Source organism: Neofelis nebulosa, chromosome 4 (genome assembly GCF_028018385.1).
Source record: "Neofelis nebulosa isolate mNeoNeb1 chromosome 4, mNeoNeb1.pri, whole genome shotgun sequence".
In the NCBI taxonomy this organism is placed as follows: domain Eukaryota; kingdom Metazoa; phylum Chordata; class Mammalia; order Carnivora; family Felidae; genus Neofelis; species Neofelis nebulosa.
Window position 1 is genome coordinate 77,922,133 of NC_080785.1, and position 25,564 is coordinate 77,947,696.

Genomic DNA, 25,564 nt, shown 5'->3' on the forward strand with positions numbered 1-25,564 from the left:
AGCCTGGAGCCTGTTTCCGATTCTGTGTCTCCCTCTCTCTCTGCCCCTCCCCCGTTCATGCTCTGTCTCTCTCTGTCCCAAAAATAAATAAAAAACGTTGAAAAAATTAAAAAATAAAAATAAAAAAATAAATTACACACATACACACACGTGTGTGTGTTGTATAGTTATCTAAAGTTAACAGTATAGTATTTGATAAATGTTCTTTTCTTTCATCCTTTCTCTTACCTGTAATATTGATGCCTCCTTCTGAAACTTTAAAATAATGGTTTTATCTTGAAAATCCCTTTCAAAGATTATTTATTTATTTTGAAAGAAAGAGACAGAGCATGAGCAGGGGAGGGGCAGAGAGACAGGGAGAGAGAATCCCAAGGAGGCTCCATGCCATCAGCACAGAGCCTGACGCAGAGCTCAAACCCACAAACCGTGAGATCATGACTGGAGCTGAAATCAAGAGTCAGACACTTAACTGATATCATGAGCCACCTACGCACCCCTTGAAAATCCCTTTTAGTTCTGTAAGTATGAATCTGAAAAACATACTCATTTTCCTGTTCTCAAGTACTGTTACATATGTAACATTCCACAATACTTTAAAATATATTATCAATATAAATGCTTTTTAAAAATATCTTTCACCAGTATTTTTTTTATTATAAGTCCACAATCTTTTCAATAACCCTGAGGCTAGCTGTGTTTGGAGTTGAGAATTTTTTTTAATTTTAGAAAGGTAACAATGTGCATATATTGTGTAATTCTCCCAGCAGGATCAAGGACAGCAAGCTCTAATGAAACATTGTGATATTTCTGCACCAGATGATATTCATACCATAAGTAGGATAAAGACTATTATATAGTTTAATGCACTGGGCAGGCACAATTCTCACAATGTCCCCCAAAATTCCTATTCTCTGGTTAGCCAATCAAATGCTAATCTAGGTACCACACAAAGAGACTTCACAGACAGAATTAAGGTTACTAATCAGCTGACTTTAAAACAGAGAGATTTTCCTAGATTATCTGGGTGGCCCCAGTGTAATCACAGGAATGCTAAAAAACAGAAGAGGAAGACAGAAGAGTGGATCAGAGAGATATGGTGAAAGAGAATGGCAGCAGGGCAAAGAGGAGGCAGAAAGGGGAGTCCACGCAATTCAACGTCTGGGAGGCAGGTGAATGGCCATTGCTGCTTTTGCAGATGGAGGAAGGGGGCCACTAGCTGAGGAATGTGGGGCAGCCTTTAGAAGAACAATCCATGGCCAACAGCCAGCAAGGAAGTGGGACCTTAGTCCTACAATCTCAAAACACTGAATTTTGCCAATAACCTAAAAATACTTGGAAGTCCAGGCATCCTCAGAGCACTCAGGAAGGAGCACAATCCAGATGACGCTTTCACTGAGGTCTGTGAGACGGAGCAGGGGATCCAGGTGGGCCAAGTGGTACCTGCATGTCTGACTCACGGAAACTGGGAGATATTCAATCTGCACTGTACCAATCTGTACCACTAAATTTAGGGTAACTTGTTATAGCACCAATAGAAAAGTAATATGTGTATGTTCGAGTGAGGTTTTTAATGCCAAATGAGTTACAGCAAATGTACAAAATTTTTCTGTGATCAAGGTGCGGGGGGTTTCAGAACTGCACACAAGGATTCAGAACTCTATTTCTGTTATTTAAATGTGTTCAGTGAGCTTACCAAGTTAATGGATATTAATAAGGCTTTGGAACTTTCACTAAAACCTTATTATCTATCTTTAAAACAAAAACAGGGGCTCCTACGTAGCTCAGTTGGTTCAGCATCTTACTCTGGATTTGGGCTCAGGTCATGATCCCAGGGTCATGGGATTGGAGCCCTGGGTGGGGCTTCATGTTCATCATGAATTCTCTCTCTCTCTCCCTCTGCCCCCCCCCCCCCCCAGCTCATACTCTTTCTCTCTCTCAAAAAAAAAAACAAAACAAAACAAAAACAGAAACAAAACAACTTCCAATAGTAATCTCATCTCTTAACTCCCTTTTATGTTAAAGGTTTCAAAGTTAGCCAGTCCCTCCATGACAGATGACATCATAGCAACTCTTTAAAAGAAAAGTGCCTCTGTCAGTTTATAACAGTTAAACATTTACTGAGCACCTCTACATGCTCATCACTGTTCTGGGGGCTTCATATACATTAACCCATGTAATCCGCCAACCACTCAAGAGAAAAGTACTGTTACCATCCCTGTTTTATAGATGGAGAAACCCAGGCACTGAGCAGTTAACTGACTTGCCCAAGATCACATCACTAGTAACTAGCATAGTTTTAAACCCAGGCAGTTTGGCTACGAAGTCTGCTACTAACGACTTGACCATATTGCCTCTCTGTTGGTACAGGTACCATTTAATCAAACACCCACAATGGGCACAACAGAGTACCTGCTACTCCAGAATTTATAGGCTAAATCTTTCTTAATACAAACTTGTACATTGATCCCTCAAGTCCTTCAGGAAACACAGTATGTTATTAGTCAGACAACCAGCTCAATCTTCTACCCAGGGTTTCCTGTTGTGCTACCTTTTCTCTCCTACTATATTGTGAAATTTATTTATTTATTTATTTATCTATCTATCTATCTATATATCTTATTTGGGGTGATTTTTTTTTTACTGTTTATTCATTTGTGTGTGTGTGTGTGTGTGAGAGAGAGAGAGAGAGACAGAGACAGAGAGAGAGAGCATGCAGGAGCAGGGGAGGGAGAAGAGAGAGAAGGGGACAGAGGATCTGCAGCAGACTCCGCACTGACAGCACAGAGCCCGGTGCAGGGCTTGAACTCACAAACCGTGAGACCATGACCTGAACTGAAGTCACATACTTAACAGACTATTGTCAACTTCCAGAATGTCATGCCTACTACCAGATCTAAAATCCCAAATAACCTGGCGTCACAGCCACGTCCCTCTTATTGCAAAACAAACTCATGGTGACTCACTGAGTGGCCAAATTGCCATTTTCCAGCTCAGTATAATATATCAGATCAAAGGAAGCTACACAGAGCCCGGGGGAATCTTCTTCAACCCAATTTGTAATAGCCAAGGTATAGTTAAAAAAAAAAAAAAAGACAACAACAACAAAACTGTTCATAGTTTTCAGCAAAACTTATCCAGAAGACATTACCTTTATTATAATATGAGTGAAAAGAGTTTTTAATTACTGAGAACTTCAATAAAAAGTTCATCTTGGAATATATGTAAGAGGCTAAGTGGCATATAAGTACAGGGTTGGGCTGGTGTCTGGACTATATCAAGATTATGAGAAAAAATTAATGGCATGAGGTGAATGTCAGAGGGAAAAAACACTACAACAGTGGCTCTCAAACTTGAACATACATCAAAAATCACCCAGAGGGCTTATTAAAACAGTTTCTTGGGTCCCACCCATCAGAAGTTCTGATTCAGTAGGTCTGCGTGAGGTCCCCGAACGTTCCTTTCTAACAAGTTGCCAGATGATGTGGATGCTATTGGTCCAGGGATCACACTGCAAAACCACTGAACCAGTTGGTCTATGGTGAACCCCAGGTACTGGCAGTTTTTCAAACTCTCCAGATAATTGTAATATGCACCCATAGTTGAGATCACTGAGGAAAGCTGAGGAAAGCTGTTAACAAGAAAGACAGTAATGTAGAAACTGATTTTGAATAGCTAGGATAATCTTGGAGGGAAGATGTTCTTGGGGGAGTGGGTTTGCAGGCTAGTTTATGACCTTTGAGAAGAACCCTTTTGGACATCAAAATGTCCAGCTCTTCTGGACATTGCTCAGTAGCAATCAACGGCACACATGAGGGAAAACCCTAACCCTCTCCATCAAGGCACTGTAATTCCCAAGATAATTTTTGCAGAGGAAGGAATAAATCCACATCTGTTATTTCTCTAAAATCTTCTGGTATTCATATCCATAACCATGTGTTACTGGTTAACTAAAAGGCCTTTAAAAAAAACACTGCCAAAGGGCTGTTTCAAAGCCACTTTACTACTTAGGCTTTAGAGACTATCTATGCACATGATAATTTTTATTTGAAGAAGTTTGTGTAATTATGCACTTTAAATGCAAAGTACACAGTAAAGTGATAACTGGGGTTTTCTGTGATGTCTATTAAGCTTTGTTTTCTACTGGAATCTGGACCAAGCCTTAGAAGAGGAAACAGAATGGGATCAGAGCCAGAAAAAAATATTTTTTTAAGAAGAGATATGAATTAGATCCACATCAATATTAGATCTAGAGAGGCAAAAAGTAATGGGGCAAAAAGATTACTCAAGTGACAACGGATACCTGATCTCCACAAAGTCTGGCTGAAGAATGACAATCAACCATTGTCACTATGGAATTCACTTTAATTAATAAAATACTACTCAAATAATTTTTGTGAAAAGAGGAGGAGTTTTTCTTACTATTTTATTGTATATCAGGAAACTGAGAATCTTTCATTGTTAAAATGATTTTTGTTCTTCCTCTAAATGATTAATTGTGTGAGTATTCGGAATCTCTCAGTCAAGTCTGGTATATATTTGGGTTCATGGGCCCTAATTATCCTTTGACTAGGGCTAATTCTGTGTATATTATGCTTTTTATGCAGTAACATTTAAGAGATTTCACTGTTCCCTGTCTTCCTAGCTGGCCTGAAATACCAACATTTAGTCAATCCATTGAGTTGCTCCTAAGGGGCAGGAACACCTCTAAAAAGTCACATATATAGACCAAGAAGGGGACTAGAAAGAGCCAACACACAAGCATGGACTAATTCATCAGTGAACAGGTGATTAACAGGACCAAGTTAGTTAAGTGACCACCCAACAGGGGCAGGACAGATTGCACATGATGGGTAAGATGGTGGAAGGGGCAAAGCAATGCTGAAAACGCCTGAGGCATACTGACTTCCCTACACAGGGAAGCTATTGGCTCAGGTGGGGTCCAGAGCCTGGCAGCTGGAAGGCTAATAATGCCTAAGACTATTCTTGGGCAACCAGACATTCAATACTTCTAATCTGATTATTCAGCTACTTAGGGCAAAAGTTACTAAAATGAGAAAAAATTAAAGCAATTTATTACAGGGTCTCAGTGGATATGGATAATAAGATATATATAGGATTATCAAAACCAATGAATAAAATCCAGTAAGAATTCCTAGGTTTTACTGTCTCATGACACATTACTTTTTGGTAATGGGAGCTTCTCTTGGCTCAAGTAGAAAGGGTGTGCATTTAGAAGACCAGAAGGTTCTGATTTCAGCAAGTCTGTGGAATGAACTCAGCAGCAGTATTATGATATAGCACTGCAATCTATTCTTTGAAGGTCACCTTCAATAAATAAGTTCTTTCTTTGGCAGACCTTCTTAGCTATCTCTCTAATATCTACCCCACATGGCACTAGCTAACAGAATCCAGAATGGGTCAGATATCCTACCTTCTCCCATGAGACAGGGGGAAGATGAACTCACCCTACTTCCAGAATGATCCTGATTAGTATTAACAAATCACAGAGATACCTTCACCTTTGCCAAAGACTAGGTTAGCAGAAGATTTGACCCAGTTCTGGCCAACAAGACTGGAAATTTCAGTTTAAAGGTTTCATGATTTGCTACAATGAAAAGGAGGAGAGGTGGTCTTTTTGGCTCTTCTGGACATGAGAATGGCAAGCTTCAAAGCTAGAGTCACAGAGGCTGGAGCTGCCCAGCTTCTGGATTTATAGTTATGTGAGATTATCTTCTATTATGTAAGACTCTTTGACTTTCACTTTTAGCCCAAAGCATCCTAACTAATTTATTACCAAAATGTGCTATAAGAAAACAATTTCATAGTACCATAAGAAAATCACCACCTATGGTAGAGTTAAAAAGTAATACTACCTATGTGAGTCAGGAATTATTTTGAAAATCAAAACCACTAATAAAAGAAAACTTATTAAGTAACTCAAAACAGGTTTTTACCAGGTTTTTGTTTTCATGATTAATCAAATTTCCATACTACCGTCAAAGTTTTCTTTCACACTACTGATTTTAAGACTTAAGTCATGTAAAAACTTTGACAGTCCTCCACTACCAATCACATAAAGTCCACATTCCTTGGTCTAGCAATGCAAGACCTCACCTAGTTAAGCCCCAGCCTAATGAAGCAACTTGGCCTCCTAGCCTTCTTTGGCTCTCTGAACTTGATACAACTCTGCCCAGAGCACTTCCATATCACCATATCATTGTTCTGTCCCTTTTCTCTGTTTTACAAGATCCTTGCCCTCGTAAAATATTACATGGTTTAAAATTCAGGAAGAAAAATATTTTCTCTGTGACGTGTTCCCAGAACACTGGCAAAACTGTTCATTCTCTCCCTGGATTATACAACTAGAAACGGCTTTGATCATCTTGCATTGTACATCACTGTATAGGTCTTGTTTCCTCCACACGGACAAAAATACCTTGAACAACAAGATCATTTCTCTGATCTCAGTTAAATCGGATTAGGGCGTACAGATCTCAATCAAATCTTTTGGTTGGAAGAGAAAAAGACATTAAGAATTTTACTTTGGGTAGGGAAACAAATATAGTTCTCTTTTAATTGACTGTTTCAACTCCATTGTTTCTTCAAATTCCTATTACCTCAACCCCCACATACGGTTAACTACCATGATATTCTGAAAACAGCCATATCTGAGATCCTATATTTTGCTTAATTTAATTGTTATGTGTAAGGTAATCCTCCCCCAAAACAAGTAATTAAAATACTTCTGTCACTGATTCATGCATTGGTTCAACATTTGATTAAAAATAAGAGTAAGTGATAGCTGTCAGTCTTGGGTTTTAATGATATGATAATGCAATACAACTGAAATATTACTAAGATGATAGGGGCGCCTGGGTGGCTCAGTAGGTTGAGTGTCTGACTTCGGCTCACGTCATGATCTCACAGCTCATGAGTTCAAGCCCCACATCGGGCTCTGTGGTGATAGCTCAGAGCCTGGAGCCCACTTTGGATTCTGTGTCTCCCTCTCTCTCTGCCCCTCCCCCGCTCATGCTCTTGCTCTCTCGCTCTCTCTGTCAAAAATAAATAAGCATTAAAAAAATCTTTTTAAAGATGATAATGACATAAAATTGAAATAGCAAAATAACAAGTATCTATTCATAAACTAGTCACCATACAAAAACAGAAATCTGTTATAAAGTTAAAAGTGAACCTGGTTGTTCCATATGAAAGAAAGCCTTCTTGTTGTCCCAGAAAGCAAAGAAGCCCTTAAATATTAATGGAGTCATTAACATGTCAAAGGGACACAGGAACCAAAATGAAAGGGCTCCCACGAGCCAACTTTGGGACAATTTGAACATCATAAAGAGTAATAACTAATTGAATGTAAACATTGCATAAATAAAAATCCACAAGTCCATCCTACATTCCAATTTTTTTAAAGAGAGAGAGAGAGAGATGTACCTTTGTGTTTAGGGATGCATAAATAGGTGATAAAACTATAAAGAAAATCACTGAAATGATTATCAGAAAAGTCAGGGTGGTTGTTTCTAGTGTTAGGGAAGGAGAGAACATGCTACAGATTTGGAGAACACTGGTAACATTCCATACCTGGGTAGTGGTTAAACTGATATTCTCTTTATATTTTATATTTATTCATATGTATTATTTGGACTATTCTATATATATGTATATACATTTCAACATTTTTTTATATTATTTCTTTTTTGAGAAACAGAGACACAGTGGGAGCGGGGAAAGGCAGAGAGAGAGGAAGACACAGAAACTGAGGCAGGTTCCAGGCTCTGAGCTGTCAGCACAGAGCCTGATGCGGGGCTCGAACCCACGAACCACAAGATCATGACAGAAATCAGACACATAACCGACTGAGCCACTCAGGCACCCTCTACATTTCAATATTTTAAAAACAGTTAAACTAAATAAAAGTTTTAATCAGTCACATTGTAAAAACGTAAAACTAGCCAGCAAGGGTTCGTGTCTGCACAAAATTTTTCAATAAATATTTCCAGAAAACGGTATTCTTTAAAAAAAAAAAAAGTAGTCTTCACACCCAGCATAGAGCCCAATGTGAGGCTTGAATTCATGACCCTGTGATCAAGACTTGAGCTGAGGTCAAGAGTCAGATGCTTGATCAACTGGGCCACCCAGGCTCCCCAAATTTAAATTATTTTTGTCAACTTTCCTTTCTTTCGTTTTTTCCCCCCTAAACTAATCATTTGGCAAAAACAAGTCAGGATTAAAAATTATTTAAGAACACTGGGCATTAGGGGCACCTGGGTGGCTCAGTCGGTTAAGCGTCTAACTTTGGCTCAGTCATTATCTCATGGTTCATGGGTCTGAGTCCCGTGTCAGGTTCTGTGCTGACAGCTTGGAACCTGCTTTGGATTCTGTGTCTCCCTCTCTCTCTGCCCCTCCCCCACTTGTGCTCTGTCTCTCTCAAAAATATACATTAAAAAATTTTAAAAATTAAAAAATAATAAAAGAAACACTGGGTGTTATATGAAGTGTTGAATCACCATACTGTACACCTAAAACATATTACACTGCGTGTCAACTAACTGGAATTTAAATAAAAATTTAGGGGTACCTGGATGGTTCAGTTGGTAGAAAGTGCAACCCTTGATCTCGGGGTTGTAAGTTCAAGTTCCACATTGGGTGGAGAGGTTACTTAAAAATTTTTAAACATATGGCATCTGTCTTTCTCTGTATGACTTATTTCACTTAGCATAACACTCTCCAGGGAGAGAGCCAAAGCCTAAGAGACTCTTAAAAACAGAACAAACTGAGGGTTGTTGGGAGGTGGGAGGGAAGGGAGGGTGGGTGATGGGTATTGAGGAGGGCACCTTTTGGGATGAGCACTGGGTGTTGTATGGAAACCAATTTGACAATAAATCTCATATTTAAAAAAATTTTTTTAATAAATACATAAAAACTTTTAAAAACTTGTGAGAGGGTGCTTGTCTCAATCAGTAGAGCATGCAACTCTGGACCTCAGGGTTGTGAATTCAAGTCCCATGTGCAGCACAGAGCTTACTTAAAGTAAAAATTAATAAATAAATAAATAAATAAATAAATAAATAAATAAATATTGTAAGGCATATCACATGATTCCATGTTTATGTTGCATCAAATAAAGTAGGGTTATAAAATACAAAACTGAATAGAATAATTGTTTTAAATTATTCCTATTGAATAACTTCAGCTCTAGAGCTTGTTGAAATACCTACTTCACATATAAGTAAGTCAAATATGGAAAAGATATATGTGTATATGTGTGAATAATTATGAAACACAATGATGATTTAAATAAAGTTCAACCTTAGGTGTTTTTATATATGCACTGAAAAAAAATGAGTTATCTAAGCTTTCCATCTGTTTCTATTTAATAAACATGCAAACTTCCCATAATTGTTTTCTTTCAAAAGATGTTTTGATTAAAAAGCCCATTCATAAATGAAAGCCTAATGGTATGTCGTAAGTTCACTGAAATATCCTACATCATATACTTAACCTTAAAGAACCAAACTTAAAATCCCATGCGGAAATGCACCTGTTTAAGGTGTAAAGCTTGACTGTTTGTAACTTTTGACTCTGGAAATAAAGCATAAGCTAACAGCAAGATTAATCATTCATTTGCTAATTATTCTTCCCTTGGGACAAGAGAAAGCAAATAAAATAAATGGATTTATTTTAGGGAAAAATCTTTTTTTTTTTTCTCTTTTGCACTATGGTTTCTCTTTTTTTTTTTTTTTAAGTTTGTTTATTTATGTAGTTTGAGAGAGAGAGAACATCAGCAGGGGAGGCGCAAAGAAAGAGAATTCCAAGCAGGCTCCACACTGTCAGCATAGAGCCCAACACAGGACTTGAACCCATGAATCATGAGATAATGACATGAGCCAAAACCGAGAGCTGGAAGCTTAACCGACTGAGCCACCCAAGCACCCAACTATAGTCTCTTTTATTTTTCTTTAAATTTTTCTTAATGTCTTTATTTAATTTTGAGAGACAGCAAGAGACAGAGCAGGAGCAGGGTAGGTGCAGAGAAAGGAGACACAGAATCTGAAACAGGCTCCAGGCTCTGAGCCTTTAGCACAGAGCCTGATGCAGGGCTCAAACTCACAAGATCATGAACTGAGCTGAAGTTGGACGCTTAACTGACTGAGCCACCCAGGCGCCCTTATAGTCTCTCTTTTAAAAGAATATACAGGGAGGGGCGCCTGGGTGGCTCAGTCAGTTAAGTGTCCAACTTTGTTCAGGACATGATCTTTCAGTTCACGAGTCAGAGCCCGCACTGGGCTTTGTGCTAACAGCTGGGGGCCTGAAGCCTGCTTCAGATTCTGTGTCTCCCTCTCTGTCTCTGACCCTCTCCTGCTTGTCCTCTCTCTCTCTCAAAAATACATAAACATTAAAAAAAAAAAAAAAAAAGAGGGGCGCCTGGGTGGCTCAGTCGGTTAAGTGTCCAACTTCAGCTCAGGTCATGATCTTGTGGATTGTGGGTACGAGCCACCCACTCCCCACCCCCATCCCCATCGATGGGCTTTGTGCTGACAGCTCAGAGACTGGAGCCTGCTTCAGATTCTGGGTCTCCCTCTCTCTCTGCCTCTCTCCCACTCACACTCTATCTCTCTCTCTGAAAAATAAACATTAAAAAATATTTTTTTTAAAGAATATACAGGGAAAGCAAAAATCTCTAGACTAAGACTAAGAAGAAGTTATCTATAACTCTTATTTTATCATGTCTACTGGAGAGGGATATGTATGCCTGAATTGAAGAGGCCCATCTGCTGTTTTAACCATTGCTAAAAAGGGCTGTTGATCCTCTGAGAAGCAGAGGAGGAGAAAAGAGCAAGGCAGCACAAAGAATAACCTCCAGAAAGACCGCAAATGTCTTATGCTTCTATTGGCCTTACCTCTCCAACACGTCTGAGTAGGATAAAACTGAAGTTACTATGAGTTCAGTTACCACAAGGTTTTCTTAAAATAAAATATGTAGAGATTACTTGAATTTAAATATTCAATTCATATGTAAATGCCCTGCCATAAACATTAATCTAATGCATATCCTACCATAAAAGAAGTCTTCTAATTTTCTTCCCTGCAAGAGCAAGGGATACACCCCGAAATATGGGAATACACTTATGCAAAAGGTCCTGCACAGGGTTATTCCAGCATAGTCCTTACAGAGGAGCATTCCGGTTGTAGGAGGGCTAACAACACTGACTCCATCTTTGGCCCTCCATCTTGTTCACGCCCATGCAGTGACCAATCTCAGGACTATGTGTTCTAGGCCCTGTGACTAGAATGTGGGGAGGCTTGTTCTGATCTTCCCTAGAGAGGAGCACATAACAGGCCACTTCAGGCAACTAGTAGAGATCTTCTGGGGCACAGAAGGTGCCACTTCAGGCAACTAGCAAAGACAACTGGCATACAAAAGACCCTACTTGAGATTAGTTACATCTTCTGGCACACAGGACGGCACCACTTTAGATAACCACTCAACAGCCCACCGCCATGCCCTTTGCTCTATAAAAGCTGGGGATTGGGGCGCCTGGGTGGCGCAGTCGGTTAAGCGTCCGACTTCAGCCAGGTCACGATCTCGCGGTCCGTGAGTTCGAGCCCCGCGTCAGGCTCTGGGCTGATGGCTCGGAGCCTGGAGCCTGTTTCCCATTCTGTGTCTCCCTCTCTCTCTGCCCCTCCCCCGTTCATGCTCTGTCTCTCTCTGTCCCAAAAATAAATAAAAAATGTTGAAAAAAAAAATTAAAAAAAAAAAAATAATAAAATAAAATAAAATAAAATAAAATAAAATAAAAGCTGGGGATTAAGGTCCCGACTAAAGGAGAATTGCAGAGAAGAGCTGCGTAGAGCCTGGATCATCTGTCCACCCAATCCCCCCTTATCAGTAAGCTACCCTGAATAAAACTCTGTCTAACCATTACAGAGCGACTTCCTTCATTCTTTTGATCTCATAATGCCTTCTCAGTATCAGAGGATATGGTACTGACCCTCTTCTACCTCCTTTTTTTTTAATGTTCATTTGTTTATTTTGAGAGAAAGAGAGAGATGTGTGGGGGAGGAGCAGAGAGAAGTAGAAAGAGAATCCCAAGCAGGCTCCATGCTGTCAGTGCAGAGCCTGACGCAGGGCTCAATCCCATGAACCTTGAGATCATGACCTGAGCAGTTCCCACGAACTGTGAAATCACGATCTCAGCCGAAATCTAGAGTTGGATGCTCAGCTGACTGAGCCACCCAGGCTCCCTACCTCCTCCACCTTCTAACACCAGGGCCTTTCTCTCAAATCCCCCAGCTTTATAACAGGCACCCATGTATAATTCCTCCCAGCTACTATTCATACAATTGCAACCGGCCACCATGCTGCAACAATATTTATGACCCCTCCCTCCCTATCATCACACCATGTTTCCATTCCTTGCTGCCTCTGCATTTTTACCCCATGATTCTGGGACCATTTCCTTGAAGGAAGCTGAAGCTGATCTTTATCCTCTCCCACTTTCAGCAAAAGCCTTAAGCCTCTGTAAAATGTTTAATGACCAGGCCATTCATATTTCTTTGTTTCTTAGTATAGCATGCCTAGCACTATCACTTCTAGGTATTAGAAGTCAAAACTCTTTGGTTTTAGACAAATTAAAGAATCACCAAAGAATAATATGGCCACACTCCCTGACAACGGTTATAACTAACACTCATGCGACAAGCATGTAAAGTACAACCTTCCACATCAGATCTCATTGGCTGAGAACCTATGCCAAGAGCTGAAGCATGAGAAAATATACATATATTCACAATGAGTGATAACAAGTTGATATATATTTTTAACAGAATGAGAAATGTATTTAAGAGACAAAGAGCAACAAGCCAGCCCTATGTAGATGGCATCACCTGGGGTAAAATATGTACCTTATACCTCACCCTAAAACACAGTCTTTTTTTTTAATGCTTATTTATTCTTGAGAGAGAAACAGAGCACAAGCAGGGGAGGAGCAGAGAGAGAGGGGGAGACACAGAATCTGAAGCAAGCAAGCAAGTTCCAGGCTCTGATCTGTCAGCACGGAGCCCAATGCGGGGCTTGGACCCACAAACTGTGAGATCATGACCTGAGCCTGAAGTCGGGACACTTAACTGACTGAGCCACCCAGGTGCCTCAAACACAGTCTTTACATAAAACAAATATTGCCATTAAAGAACAAGTGTCCAGTCACTCAAATTTAGTCTTTCATCTTGCAAAGATTTTGTTCACCTAATATCTTAACAGCCATATCATAAACTTAAATTTATATTAAATATGTCTAGGGAATCCAATTTATTGCACCAGCAAAATTCCCCTTAGTTGGACTATCTACCATATCACTGCTAAATAATTTAACAGAGTTGTATAATTTGGCAACGAGGATAAAAATAGCAGTGAACTCTTATAATTTAATCTTTGATATGTCTCCTAATCACTGTAAAAACTCCAAAGAGTTTCTTTGCCATTATGCAAAAACATTTATTGCAAGTTTCATTACTGCACATCAAAAATATTTACTATATCCAGCAAATTACATAAATCTATAACAGAAATATACAGTAATCATTTTAACTATAAAAATAGTATTTATGCGGTATTTTCCTTGAAACACCAAGGGCCATAAATAGTCTCAGTTATACTAAATAATTATGTAACTATTCTATTTACAATTTAAATAATATACTCATAAATGTGCTGAAATCTCGAGACTCCCTGATTAAAAAGAGGGGGGGTAGTGCCAAAAACATCTCAAGGTCATATTAAACAATCAGATGAAAGACAAAGGAGTCTGCACTAAGGCTGTACTTTTTTTTTTAAGTTTGTTTATTTACTTCGAGAAAGAGAGCGCGCGCAAGAGAGAGAAAGAGAGAGAGAGAGAGAGAGAGAAAGCATACACAAACAGGGGAGGGGCAGAGAAAGAGAGAGGGTGAGAGAGGATCCCAACCAGGCTCAGTGCTGTCAGCACAGAGCCCGACACAGGGCCAGATCTCACTAAGTGAACTGTGAGATCATGACTGAGCGAAGATCAAGAATGGGATGCTTAACCAGCTGAGCCACCCAAGCGGCACCCTTTCCTTTTTAAAAGAAGTTTATTGAATATACTGCAAGAGAGCAGCAGGCAGGACAGCAGAGGAGAGGCTATCTGCCAAGGCTGTACTTTTAAAAACAAACCAGAAAGAGAAAGCTTAAACAGACCAGTAATAGGAAGCTGACTCTCCTCTGCTCAGCTCTGACCCATCCTTATAAAAGGACTGACTTGAGCCTTGCACAGCTTTCTCCCTACCCATGAGTTTGGCCTTCCAAACCCTATAAAAGGCTCCAGCCCCTAGGGTCCTGTTTGCCTCTAGAACTCCTTCCAGATGCCCCCTTCAAAACAATTTTCCCGGTCTCAGCTTTAGTACTGGATGACTTTCCGGCTCTTGGCCAGGCACATCCAATGCCCCCTACCTCACCCACCATTCTCCTTTGCTATGGGTTTTGCAGTCAAGGTCTGCCCAGCTAATAATTAAGGCCATTCTAGGCTAAGCCCAGGACACTTTCTGCCTAGTGTTAGCAGTCAGAATTTAAAATGACCATCTTTCAACTTAGAACAAAAGAGCAGAAATGAAATACATTTCAGCTGTGGTATAAGAAATATCAGGTCTATATAAAATTCCTATATAAAGTACTAATGGTAGAATCTTATCCCTTAAAAAGTGTCAGAAGTTCAATATATATTTCAAATGTAGAGTTTTATTATGAATCAAAGAGCATAAAATCATAACCATGAGAAGCATGGAGCTCCTTCCAGACTTGCAATGGACGTGGAATTGAGAACCTGAAAGCTTAGCAACTATTTATACCTGACACCACTCTTCCTGTAAAATAGAACTTACAGAAAAACAGCTGTTACTGTACCATTAAAAAACCAAAAGTCCACTTTGGAAAACAGTTTAGCATTTCTCAAAACAATTAAACATAAAACTAAATGAAAACTTAGATCCACACAAAGATTTCCATGTGAATGTTCATAGCAACATTATTCATAATTGCCAAAAACTGCAAACAACCTACATACCCGTCATCAGGTGAATGGATAGACGTAATCTATCTATATCATATATCTATAAATGAAATAATATTCAGCAATAAAAAGGAATGAACTGTGAAGACATGCTACATCAGGGATGGACTTCAAAATCATGTCAAATAAAAGAAGCTAGACAGAAGAATGCATATTGTGTGATTCCATTTATATGAAATGTCCAGAAAAGGTAAATTTATAAAGACATAAAAAGGAGGTTAGTAGTTGCCTGCGGCTGGAGACAGGAACGGGGATTAAGTTTCAATAAAAATGAGGTATCTTAGTGGAGAATTGAAAAGTGTTCTAGAGCCACCTTTGGTGGCTCAGTTGGTTAAATGTCAGATTCAGCTCAGGTTGTGATCTCACAGTTCGTGTGTTTGAGCCCTGTGGGTTGGACTCTGTGCTGACTGCACAGTGCCTGCTAGGGATTCTCTCTGTGCCCACCCCTCTCTCTCAAAAATGAATAAGTAAACTTAAAAAAAAAAAGAAAGAAAAGTGTTTTAAAACTGACTTATGTTGATAGTTGCACCACCCAGTAAAGTTAAATTAAAAAAAAAAATCATTGAATTGTACACATGAAAGGGATGAATTTTATGACGTGTAAAAACGCCTCAATAAAATTGTTTTTAAAAATTGCAGGGCGCCTGGTGGCTCAGTCAGTTAAGTGACTGACTTCAGCTCAGGTAATGATCTTGCAGTTCAACAGTTCAAGCCCCATGTCAGGCTCTGTGCGGACAACTCAGAGCCTCAAGCCTGCTTCGGACTCTGTATCTCCCTCTCTCTCTGCACCTCCCCCACTCACACTCTGTCTCTCTCTCTCTCTCTCAAAAATAAATAAACATTAAAAAATAAATAAATAAATAAATAAATAAAAATAAATAAATAAATAATCACATTGCTTAATTTATGTGGTAAATATGTTCCTAAAAGTTTGTATATTTGAGTTTATATCTGATAAGCATAAACGAAAGCAAGGAAAATGATGATATAACAATAGATATAGAAGAAATTTTAGAAGTTATTTCCTAAAAAGCATACACAAAAATATACTGATAAAACTTATGTGGACAATTCTTCAGGAAAATACAACTTCCCAAAGTTGGTTTAAAAACAAGTAGATAAATATATCAATATCCATCAGAAATTACCGTTTATTGGGGCACCTGGGTGGTTCAGTGGGTTAAGCATCAGGTCATAATCTCACAGTTCCTGAGTTTGAGCCTTGCATTGGGCTCTCTCCTGTCAGCGCAGAGCCCACTTAGGATTCGCGGACTCCCCCCCGCACCCCCCCCCCCACTTACGTGCATGCACGAGCACTCTCTCTCTCAAAAATAAACATTAAAAAAAAATAAATGACTATTTATCAAGGACTTATCTCTTTAAAAGATTACTGGACTAGTCAAAATAAAGGTAAGGACTTTTAAACACTAAAGATACGTATGTGACTCTTATAGTCTCCAAGATAGTGTTTCAAGGAATTTTTTGTAAGTAAAAAAATTCATTTTATACAGTTTTTTAATTCTGATACAATCTCATTCATTATTGCTGATGTAAAAATTCTAATAATATAACAGCATATCTATTTTAGTAGTTAGTAATAGGGTATCTAAAGAGACTGGATCTTAAAATTCTAAATTAGAAACTGTCTTAAAATCAGTTGTAACTTTCTAAAATAAAAACTAGAATTTGCAGTTGGGCAACTCTCCCTTTTGGGGGGAGCAGATTCCCCCAGGAAATCCTTGGGGTTCTGTGAACTCTTCAGAGAGCCTGAACCAACAGAGAAAAGCAATTACACTCTCCTCAGGGTGTTAATTGCGGTGTTTGCCCCATGTTTGTGTTTGTCTTCCTGCCCCCTTCCTGAAAACTGTCTATCCTTGTCTAAGCACTGGATCAGGGAAAATTAGGAGCCAGATCAAATGCAGGAGGGCTGTACAATCCTAATCTATTCCTCACCTCATGCAGGAGTAAAGACTGTGACAAAGACATGTACTTGGTGTTCTAGGCTACAGTCATCACACATGGAATATTATTTAGAGTTGAGTAAGTCATACTTTGGGAAAGATACTGTCAAGCCATGGTAGTCAAGTCAGATCATCACTCTGAGATTAGGGGTCCAATTTCACTTTCTGAGAGTAGATGTCCCCAGTGCTTTTCACACTGAAACAGAACGTATGGTGCTTTGGACCAGAGAAAAAAAGAACTTGCCCTTTTCTCTGCCTATCTCTAAGTAGAGGCTATAGCTGTGCCCTCCTACTATGGTGGCAATGACTCCACAAGAAGGCCTGTGGGTGGGTTTGGGCCCGTGGGTACTTGGAGTGACCACTCCTGGCAGATGTCAGCAGTCTTCACTGGTGGAGGGCAGCTGTGCCCAGCAGGGCAGCTGTCATGAGAGTCACTGCAGGAGATCTATCAGAGGCAGGAATGGAGGGGCAAGGTAAAAGACAACAACAAATCTCCTAAATGGTTGAGGAACACACTTGGAGACAGAGGTAACTTATAGCAGAAAAGCCCGTAAGGGCTTATGCCATAGTAATTTAGATAAAAACAGGAGGTATAATTCCATTCTGTAGTCACAACTAGAAAGGCCAGCAACATATGGGCTACAACGATGAATTATGCAACATGATAAAGTTGTCAAATAAGAACATCAATATGTTCACTCAAATTGACTAGAAAGGGGTTCAATAAAATCTAATACTCATTCCCTTAAAAAAACTTATTATACAAGATATAGGATATTGCTTTAACATAATAAAGACTAGCTCTCAAAAATCAACAATCAACATTCTACTTAACAGTGAATACAAGACATATTCCCATTCCCAAAAGAACCAAAACATGGGGCGCCTGTGTGGCTCAGTCAGTTAAACATCCGACTTTGGCTAAGGTCATGATCTCACAGTTCGTGAGTTCAAGCCCCGTGCCGGGCTCTGTGCAGACAACTCAAAGCCTCAAGCCTGCTTCGGACTCTGTGTCTCCCTCTCTCTCTGCCCTTCCCCTGCTTGTGCTCGCTCTCTCTCTCTGTAAAAAATAAACAAACATTAAAAAAAAAAAAAGAACCAAGACAAAAATGCTATTATCACCAAATAATAGAGTTCAGAAACTGCTAGAAAAAGCATTAAGATGGGCAACAGTAATACGAAGTAACACTTTGGAAAGAAAAAACTTTTATAATTCTCCAGTAATGTTATTGTCAAACTAGAAAATCCAAGAGAAACAAATAAAAAGCACTAGCAACATTAAAGAAATTAATAAGGTATGCAAATCAGTGACTTTCCTAAATATCATTAATAACTAAATTACAAAACATGGAAAGATATCCACAGTAGCAACAAAGACCACAATTCCTATGAAAAGATTCTACATGAAATGTGCAGAACCTGTAAAAACCAAAGTACTAAATTTTACTGAGAGACAAAATAGATGCTTAAATAAAAAAAAAAAAAAAAAACAAAGAAACAAAACAAAAAAACACAATGGTATTGGATGGAAAGAATAAGTACCTATATAAACATGTACTTTTCCCAAATTAAAATAGAGATCTAGTGACAATTCAATTAAAATTCCAAAAGGAGGGGCGCCTGGGTGGCGCAGTCGGTTAAGCGTCCGACTTCAGCCAGGTCACAATCTCGCGGTCCGTGAGTTCGAGCCCCGCGTCAGGCTCTGGGCTGATGGCTCGGAGCCTGGAGCCTGTTTCCGATTCTGTGTCTCCCTCTCTCTCTGCCCCTCCCCCGTTCATGCTCTGTCTCTCTCTGTCCCAAAAATAAATAAAAAACGTTGAAAAAAAAATTTAAAAAAAAAAAAATTCCAAAAGGAGATTGACAAAGTTAGTATAAATTTCCATATTAGAAAAGGCAAAAATATCTAAGAAAGTTTACAAAAGAAAACTAATGAGAGATTTTTCTATGCTAGATATTAAAACATTTATAAAGCTACAACAAATAGTATGAGGATACCAGGCCAAAAAATTCATGAATAGATCTTCAGAAGAGATTGGTTTGGGAAGACATTAAAATATACAATAACTAAATATGATTAATAAAGGATCATAAGTTAGTGGAAAAAGGAGTCAATAATGCAAGATCATGGTGTGGGGAAAACCAGGAGTCTCTGTTTGCCTGTCATCCAAAGTCTTTTCTGTCTCTATGAGACCCTATATAATCTGGGTCCTGCTATCTTGCCAACCTCATTAATTTTTAAGTTTTTTTTTTACTTATTTTGAGAGAGAGATAGAAAGCAAAAGGGGGAGGGGGCAGGGAGAGAGGGAGACAGAATCCCAAGCAGGCTCCGTGCTGTCAGCAGAGAGCCCGATGTGGGGCTTGAACTAGCTGAACTAGCCACAACCAAGAGTCAGACGCTTATCAGACTAAGCCACCTAGACACCCCAAGCACCCATCACTTATTTTTATTCACAATGTACACAAAGCATAGTTAAGGAAATGAGACTTCCAGACCTAACTCCAATTGGATTCATACCCTGTTTTTTGTCCATTGGGATTTCTACTTTCCCTGCAAATTCAAGAGTGCTAGCAGAAAGCAATCAAGAGGTGATTGATTGGCAAATGATTAGAAGGTGACTAATCGGCTAAATGAGAGAAGACAAAACTGGACTTGCCCATTTGAACAGAATTTGGATGTTCCTTGTCTGACCTTGTTCCTGCTTCTCCCCCTCCCCCTACCCCCATCTCTACACCACCTCCCACTTGGCATGGGCAACCCCATCTGCTGACAGCTCCCCACCTCCCTCCTGTCACATAGGGAAAAATGCCACTGATAAAAGGATCTTCAGTTATAGAAAATATTTTTGTTGTTATCAGAATTTTAAAAATGAGAGAATATGTAAAATATAGTCAAAACTTAGGAACAGGATCATCTGAAATCTGTGAACTGTACCACAGAATCCCCTTCCAAAAACAGGCTATAAAAGATGGGTTCTCTTCCTAATTATATGTTTCACATCATAAAACAACTAACCATATCCATGTGGAGTATTTGCTTCTTTGTGGGGTGTGTAGGGATGGGTATGTGGGTGTGTATGGGTGCAGGTGTGGGTGTGCCTACACATGTGTGATTTGTGTTGTCAGGACACCTGTTGTAAAAGGATCAAGGAGTATGGAAAAGAAATTTTTTCAAAATTTGTGCAAGGCTTTGGGCAGTTTAATCATTCACTTTTTGAAGAACGGAGAGAGACTTATAGGAAAAGACCTGGCTTGAATGAATTGCTCCAATAACACATATGTAATATATATTATGTACTATTTTATATAGTGTATACACACACACACACACACACACACATATGTATATACAGTATTACATATGTGGTATAAAATATCTTCATTGAGTCTTCTTCTTTCCCAGAAATGTTTCACCAGTCACTGATCTCTGGAAAGGTCCAATGTGGCCTCAGGACCAGTTTGACCAGGCTAGACCATAGGTTTGGGCTTTTTTTTTTAATTGATCTGTCCTAAAGAGTGAAATTTCACAACTGTGTGACCCCATGAAAGAACTAAAAATCGCTCGACAAAACAGGAACTGGCTGTGCTTTTCATTTTTAACCATATTCCATATTCCTTATCTGTCTTTTGTAGAAATTACAACTTAAAGGTTGAACTCTTGCATAATTTTGTTATAGATAATTCTGTTTACTGAACAGTCAGAAGGAATATTATGTAATGATACTTTTCCTTCCACTCCAATCTAAAAATATGTATTATTGGATCTAATCTGCAACTGGAATCCAGCTACACAGAGACTTATTTAATTTGCCTCCAGTTTAAAGCAAATAAACAAAAAACTCCACCGGTTCCACAACCCTAGAATTGCCTCATAAGAAAAATAATTTTTGAAGAGCATATTCAATTTTTCACCTTCCTGCTCCTTAATCAACACAACCACAAGGCAATATATAAACTGAAACCATGAATTAAAAACATTCTTCATAAAAATAAGAAAAAAAAAACTTTGTATCAAATCATCCTGGCTCTTATAGCATAAAGAAATCAGCTTTGTGTAACCCATATGTAATATAGATCCCAGAACAAAAAAAAAAAAAAAAGGACTTCACATATTCCTCAGCCCAGGAACCTCCATTTATGTTATTATCTTATACTTTGTACTTCTTGCAATTTTAAATTTCCATTGCAATAAGAGGGAAAATGCCCAATGGAGATTCTTGCCAGTATCTCCAAAGAAATTCTGCTTTACCCTTAGTATTCCAAAGTATTCATGCTCTGATAAGTATGCCATGTGTGTTTCGCCTTTAGGAACAAATGTTTTGGGGCTGAGATTTCTCCAAAGGAAGTGAGGTAGTTTAGGGCAGAATGGACAGGAAAAAATATCATTTCTTTGAGAATTGATAATCAAGGCTTTACAACTGTCAGGAACCAGAAACTGAGGCTGGGCTATCCACAGGAATAGTGATTTAAAGGAGGAATGTGAGGGAATTTACACGTCTATGTCACTCCCTCAACTTATGCTATTAAATTTTTCTTATGTTAAAAAAAGTTAAATAGGGGCGCCTGGGTGTTTCAGTTGGTTGGGTGTCCAACTTTGGCTCAGGTCATGATCTCACAGCTCGTGAGTTCGAGCCCCACATTGGGCTCTGTGCTGACAGCTCGGAGCCTGTAGCCTGCTCCAGATTCTGTGTCTCCCTCTCTCTCTCTCTCTCTACCCGCTCATGCTCTCTCTCTGTCTCAAAAATAAATGAACATTTTAAAAAAATTTTTAATAAAATAAATTTAATAAAATTTAAAAATAAAGGAGGGATAGGAAAGAGTCATTGAAACAGAAACGTAGGAATCTGACTTTCCAAATCACACCTATATACAGATGCTCAGCTTTTGGGAGCTAGTCCCAAACACTTAATCTCTGGATCTTTTTTGCTGTTTGCCTTCTCCCCAGTTGATGGCCTCCATCCTTTTTCTGGTCTTCCCTGTGTCCTGCAAATTCCAGGGAATTCCAATGTCTGGCTTCTAAGTCTATATAGCTTCCCAGTCTGGAATTTAGTAACCATTCTGTGCTAAGGAAACACCAAGGAAGGAAAGAAAATTCCTGCCCTCAAGGTGCTTATACTCTAGTGAGAGGAAAAAGACAATAAACAAAGTAAGTAATTAAAATACAGAATATTAATTCACCATATGACAATGCTGGTGTGGCTACACTGTTTGATGTGCAAAAATGATGATATCATGTGATTCAACCTATATACTAAATGGTGATGAATATTATGTTTTAAAAAATGAAGCAGGGGAGCAGTGCTTGAGTGGCTCAGTCAGTTAAGTATCCAACTTCAGGTCATGATTTCATGGTTCATGGGTTCAAGCCTCGTGTCAGACTCTGTACTGACAGCTTAGAGCCTGGAACCTGCTTCAAATTCTGTGTCTCCCTCTCTCTCTGCTCCTCCTCTACTCGTTCTCTCTCTCTCTCTCTCTCTCTCTCTCTCTCAAAAATAAACATTAAAATAAAATAAAACAAAACAAAATTAAATGAAATTAAAATAAAAATGAAGCAGGGGAGAAGAACAGGTAGTAGGCTCGATAAAAGAGTGAGAGCAGAGAGGGTTACAATTTAAAATTGGGCAGGGGCGCCTGGGTGGTTCAGTTGGTTGAGCGTCCGGCTTCGGCTCAGGTCATGATCTCATGGTTTGTGAGGTCGAGCCCCATGTCAGGCTCTGTGCTGACAGCTCAGAGCCTGGAGCCTGCTTCGGATTCTGGGTCTCCCTCTCTCTCTCTGCCCCTCCCCCACTCGTGCGTATGTGTGTGCGCGTGCACGCGCGCTCTCTCTCTCTCTCTCTCCAAAGTAAATAGCCCCTCCCCCATTCGTGCTCTGTCTCTCTCTCTCTCAAAAGTAAATAAACATTAAAAAAAATTTTTTTGAAATAAAATGGGGCAATCCATTTCCAAGTGGTACACTTATATGACACTGTTTTTGCTACTTTACCATTATTCTTTTAAGGAGCATGCATTCCTTTATACTGAGTTTTTAAAAACTTTAGAATATGAAAGTTGCCGAAAAAACGCAGTAAGTAACTTAAAAATGTATATTTTAGGGCATTTAAATCAAGCAGGAATATAAGATACAAATCATATTAACAGAGTCTTATGCTCCATGAAACTAGGTTAAATACCTGGTATAAAGTGTGGTAGAAAGGCTTTAATTATATATGTTCTAAGCCACTGATTTTAAAAACAAGCAATAAACTGTATTTTAATGAGCACAGTAGAAATATAGTTTATGTCACATTTTTAAAAATTTGTTACATTTTTAAAATGTACATGATCAAAGAACAAACAACTCCCATTAATGGATCACCCAAATAGTCAATCTAACACAATGCTTTTCAGATTTGTTTATGAACTACAAAAATGTGGGGAGAGAGGAGAAAAACTATGAGACAGCCTAATTAAAAAATAAACTAGGGGCTCCTGGGTGGCTCAGTCAGTTAAGCATCTGACTCTTGGTTTAGGCTTAGATCATGATCTCCCAGTGTCGTGGGATAGAGCCCAGAGTTTGGAGTCTGAGCTAACAGTGTGGAGCCTACTTAGGATTATCTCTCTCCCTCTCTCTCTCTGCCTCTCCCCTGCTTGTTCTCTCTCTCTCTCTCTAAAAAAAAAAAAAAAACAAAAAAACAAAAAAAAGCCCTAATACACGGCTTAAACATTAATATAACACAAATGATATTATCAAAATTTATGACGTTGCAATAAATTCCATAAAAACCAGGATCCTAGTAAGACTAATTATTAAGTTAATCCATTGGACATGGCCTGGAATCTAAAAGGAAGACATGAATTCTCCTCCTGAATACTGACTGATCTAGCTCAAGAATCTAACAGTTATACATAGTGCCCATTCCCCAAAAGAAATCTAAACCAGCAATGCTCAACAGAACTGTTTGCCGTGATGGAAATGTTCTGCCTTGTCCAATAAGGTAACCACTAGGCATGGATGGCTATTGAACACTTCAAATGTGGCTAATAAAACTGAAAAACAGAATTTCCAAAATTATATCATATTTACAGAATAATAGCAGTACCCTACATCTCACAGAAACGGACTCCCAAATCAAAGCATCTAATGCCATTATTAGGAGTCACACATCATGCAGCCAGTCCTTTGAATCACTGAGCAAAAAAAGTAACTCTTTTCTGCTGTTCTTAAAGAAGATGTGCTAATATCCTAAATATTATTTTCACAATTTACTGCCATTCATAGGAACTTAGGTCACATATACTCTTATGCAAAATATTAGAGTAAGTCCTGCCCTCCACTTTACCTTCTCAAATCTGTTAACAGGTGTTCAATTTTAAATGAATATCCATTTCCTGTCATTTGTCAGACTTTATAACTTACAGTCAATAGAAAAGTTTTAAATGTAGTATTTAACTGATATGGGAAGATGAAGTAAAATACAGTAAGAAAACAAAACTTTACAAAAGTTATAAAAGTGGTTTGAATGTATATCTGACAAAAGTGAGAACAGCTCAACAAAGACTTACTGGTTTAGCACGACATCGAGAATAAAGGATGTTCCAAAGGCATCAACCTGGAAGCTTGCCTGGTCAACATGAGTCAACTGCAATATCAAAAAGATAAAAGGTATTTATTATTTAGCCACGGCATTTGGACAATAAGCATTTCTTATGATGATTCAAAAAGGTTTATAACATCATAAATTAGAAAGCCAATTCAACGCGGACATGAAATGAAAAAAACATAAAATCTGCACCTTCTTAGAAGCCAAACATTCACCAGTCTGAAGTAAAATACCACCTAACCTTAGAGGGCAAGCGCCCTACCTTTCTGGTTTATCTCAAGTGGCTAACCATTTCATTTCCAAGAAGACTGCACTTCATTCATTTTATTCTGTATTAAATGACTGGCTCCTCTAAAATTAAACTTTGTATGTTAAAAAAGAGATATGGGGGGTGCGTGGGTGACTCAGTCGGTTAAGTGTGACTTCAGCTGAGGTCATGATCTGGCAGGTTCATTCTAGCCCCACATTGCTTCAGATTCTGCCTCCCTCCCTCTCTGCACCCATGCGTGCTCTCTCTCTCCCGCTCTTTCTCTTTTTCTGTCAAAAATAAGTAAACATTAAAAAAAAGATAGGAGAAATATGTTCAAGAGTAAAATAATACAGTGAATATGAGCTATTTACAAGGAAGATATCTGAATCTCTTAAAAACCTTCTTCATCCTAAATGAAACACACACTTTAAAAATAATAAGTCAGTTCTAATTTACCAAACATTATTTCAGAGAGGTTTCCACATCTTCCTAAGAGCAAAACTGAACCTCTGCTATCTACTGCAAATACCACCTACGAAAATTTGTTTGGAAAAAAAAAAGTCACTATTTTCTATGCTATTCTAGGAACTCCCAGAGAAAATCACAAGGGACTCTAAACTTAAAAAAAAAATGTAATGTTACCAATAACACTAATATTAACATATTCAATAATCATATGCATTAACT

At 38.7% G+C, this 25,564-nt stretch overlaps 1 protein-coding gene across 22 annotated transcripts in view; it reads right to left on the bottom strand.

Moving 5' to 3' along the window:
* ADAM22 (ADAM metallopeptidase domain 22) overlaps positions 1-25,564 on the bottom strand; it is a 237,456-nt gene that overhangs the window by 171,462 nt on the left and 40,430 nt on the right. For all 22 annotated transcript variants that reach the window (XR_009260505.1, XM_058725175.1, XM_058725184.1 and 19 more), the window contains exon 3: positions 24,590-24,666. Coding sequence is in view for 21 of the 22 variants with exons in the window: in XM_058725175.1 (XP_058581158.1) it covers positions 24,590-24,666 (77 nt within the window). In the remaining variant the exon portion in view is untranslated. The remainder of the gene's footprint in view (positions 1-24,589; positions 24,667-25,564) is intronic.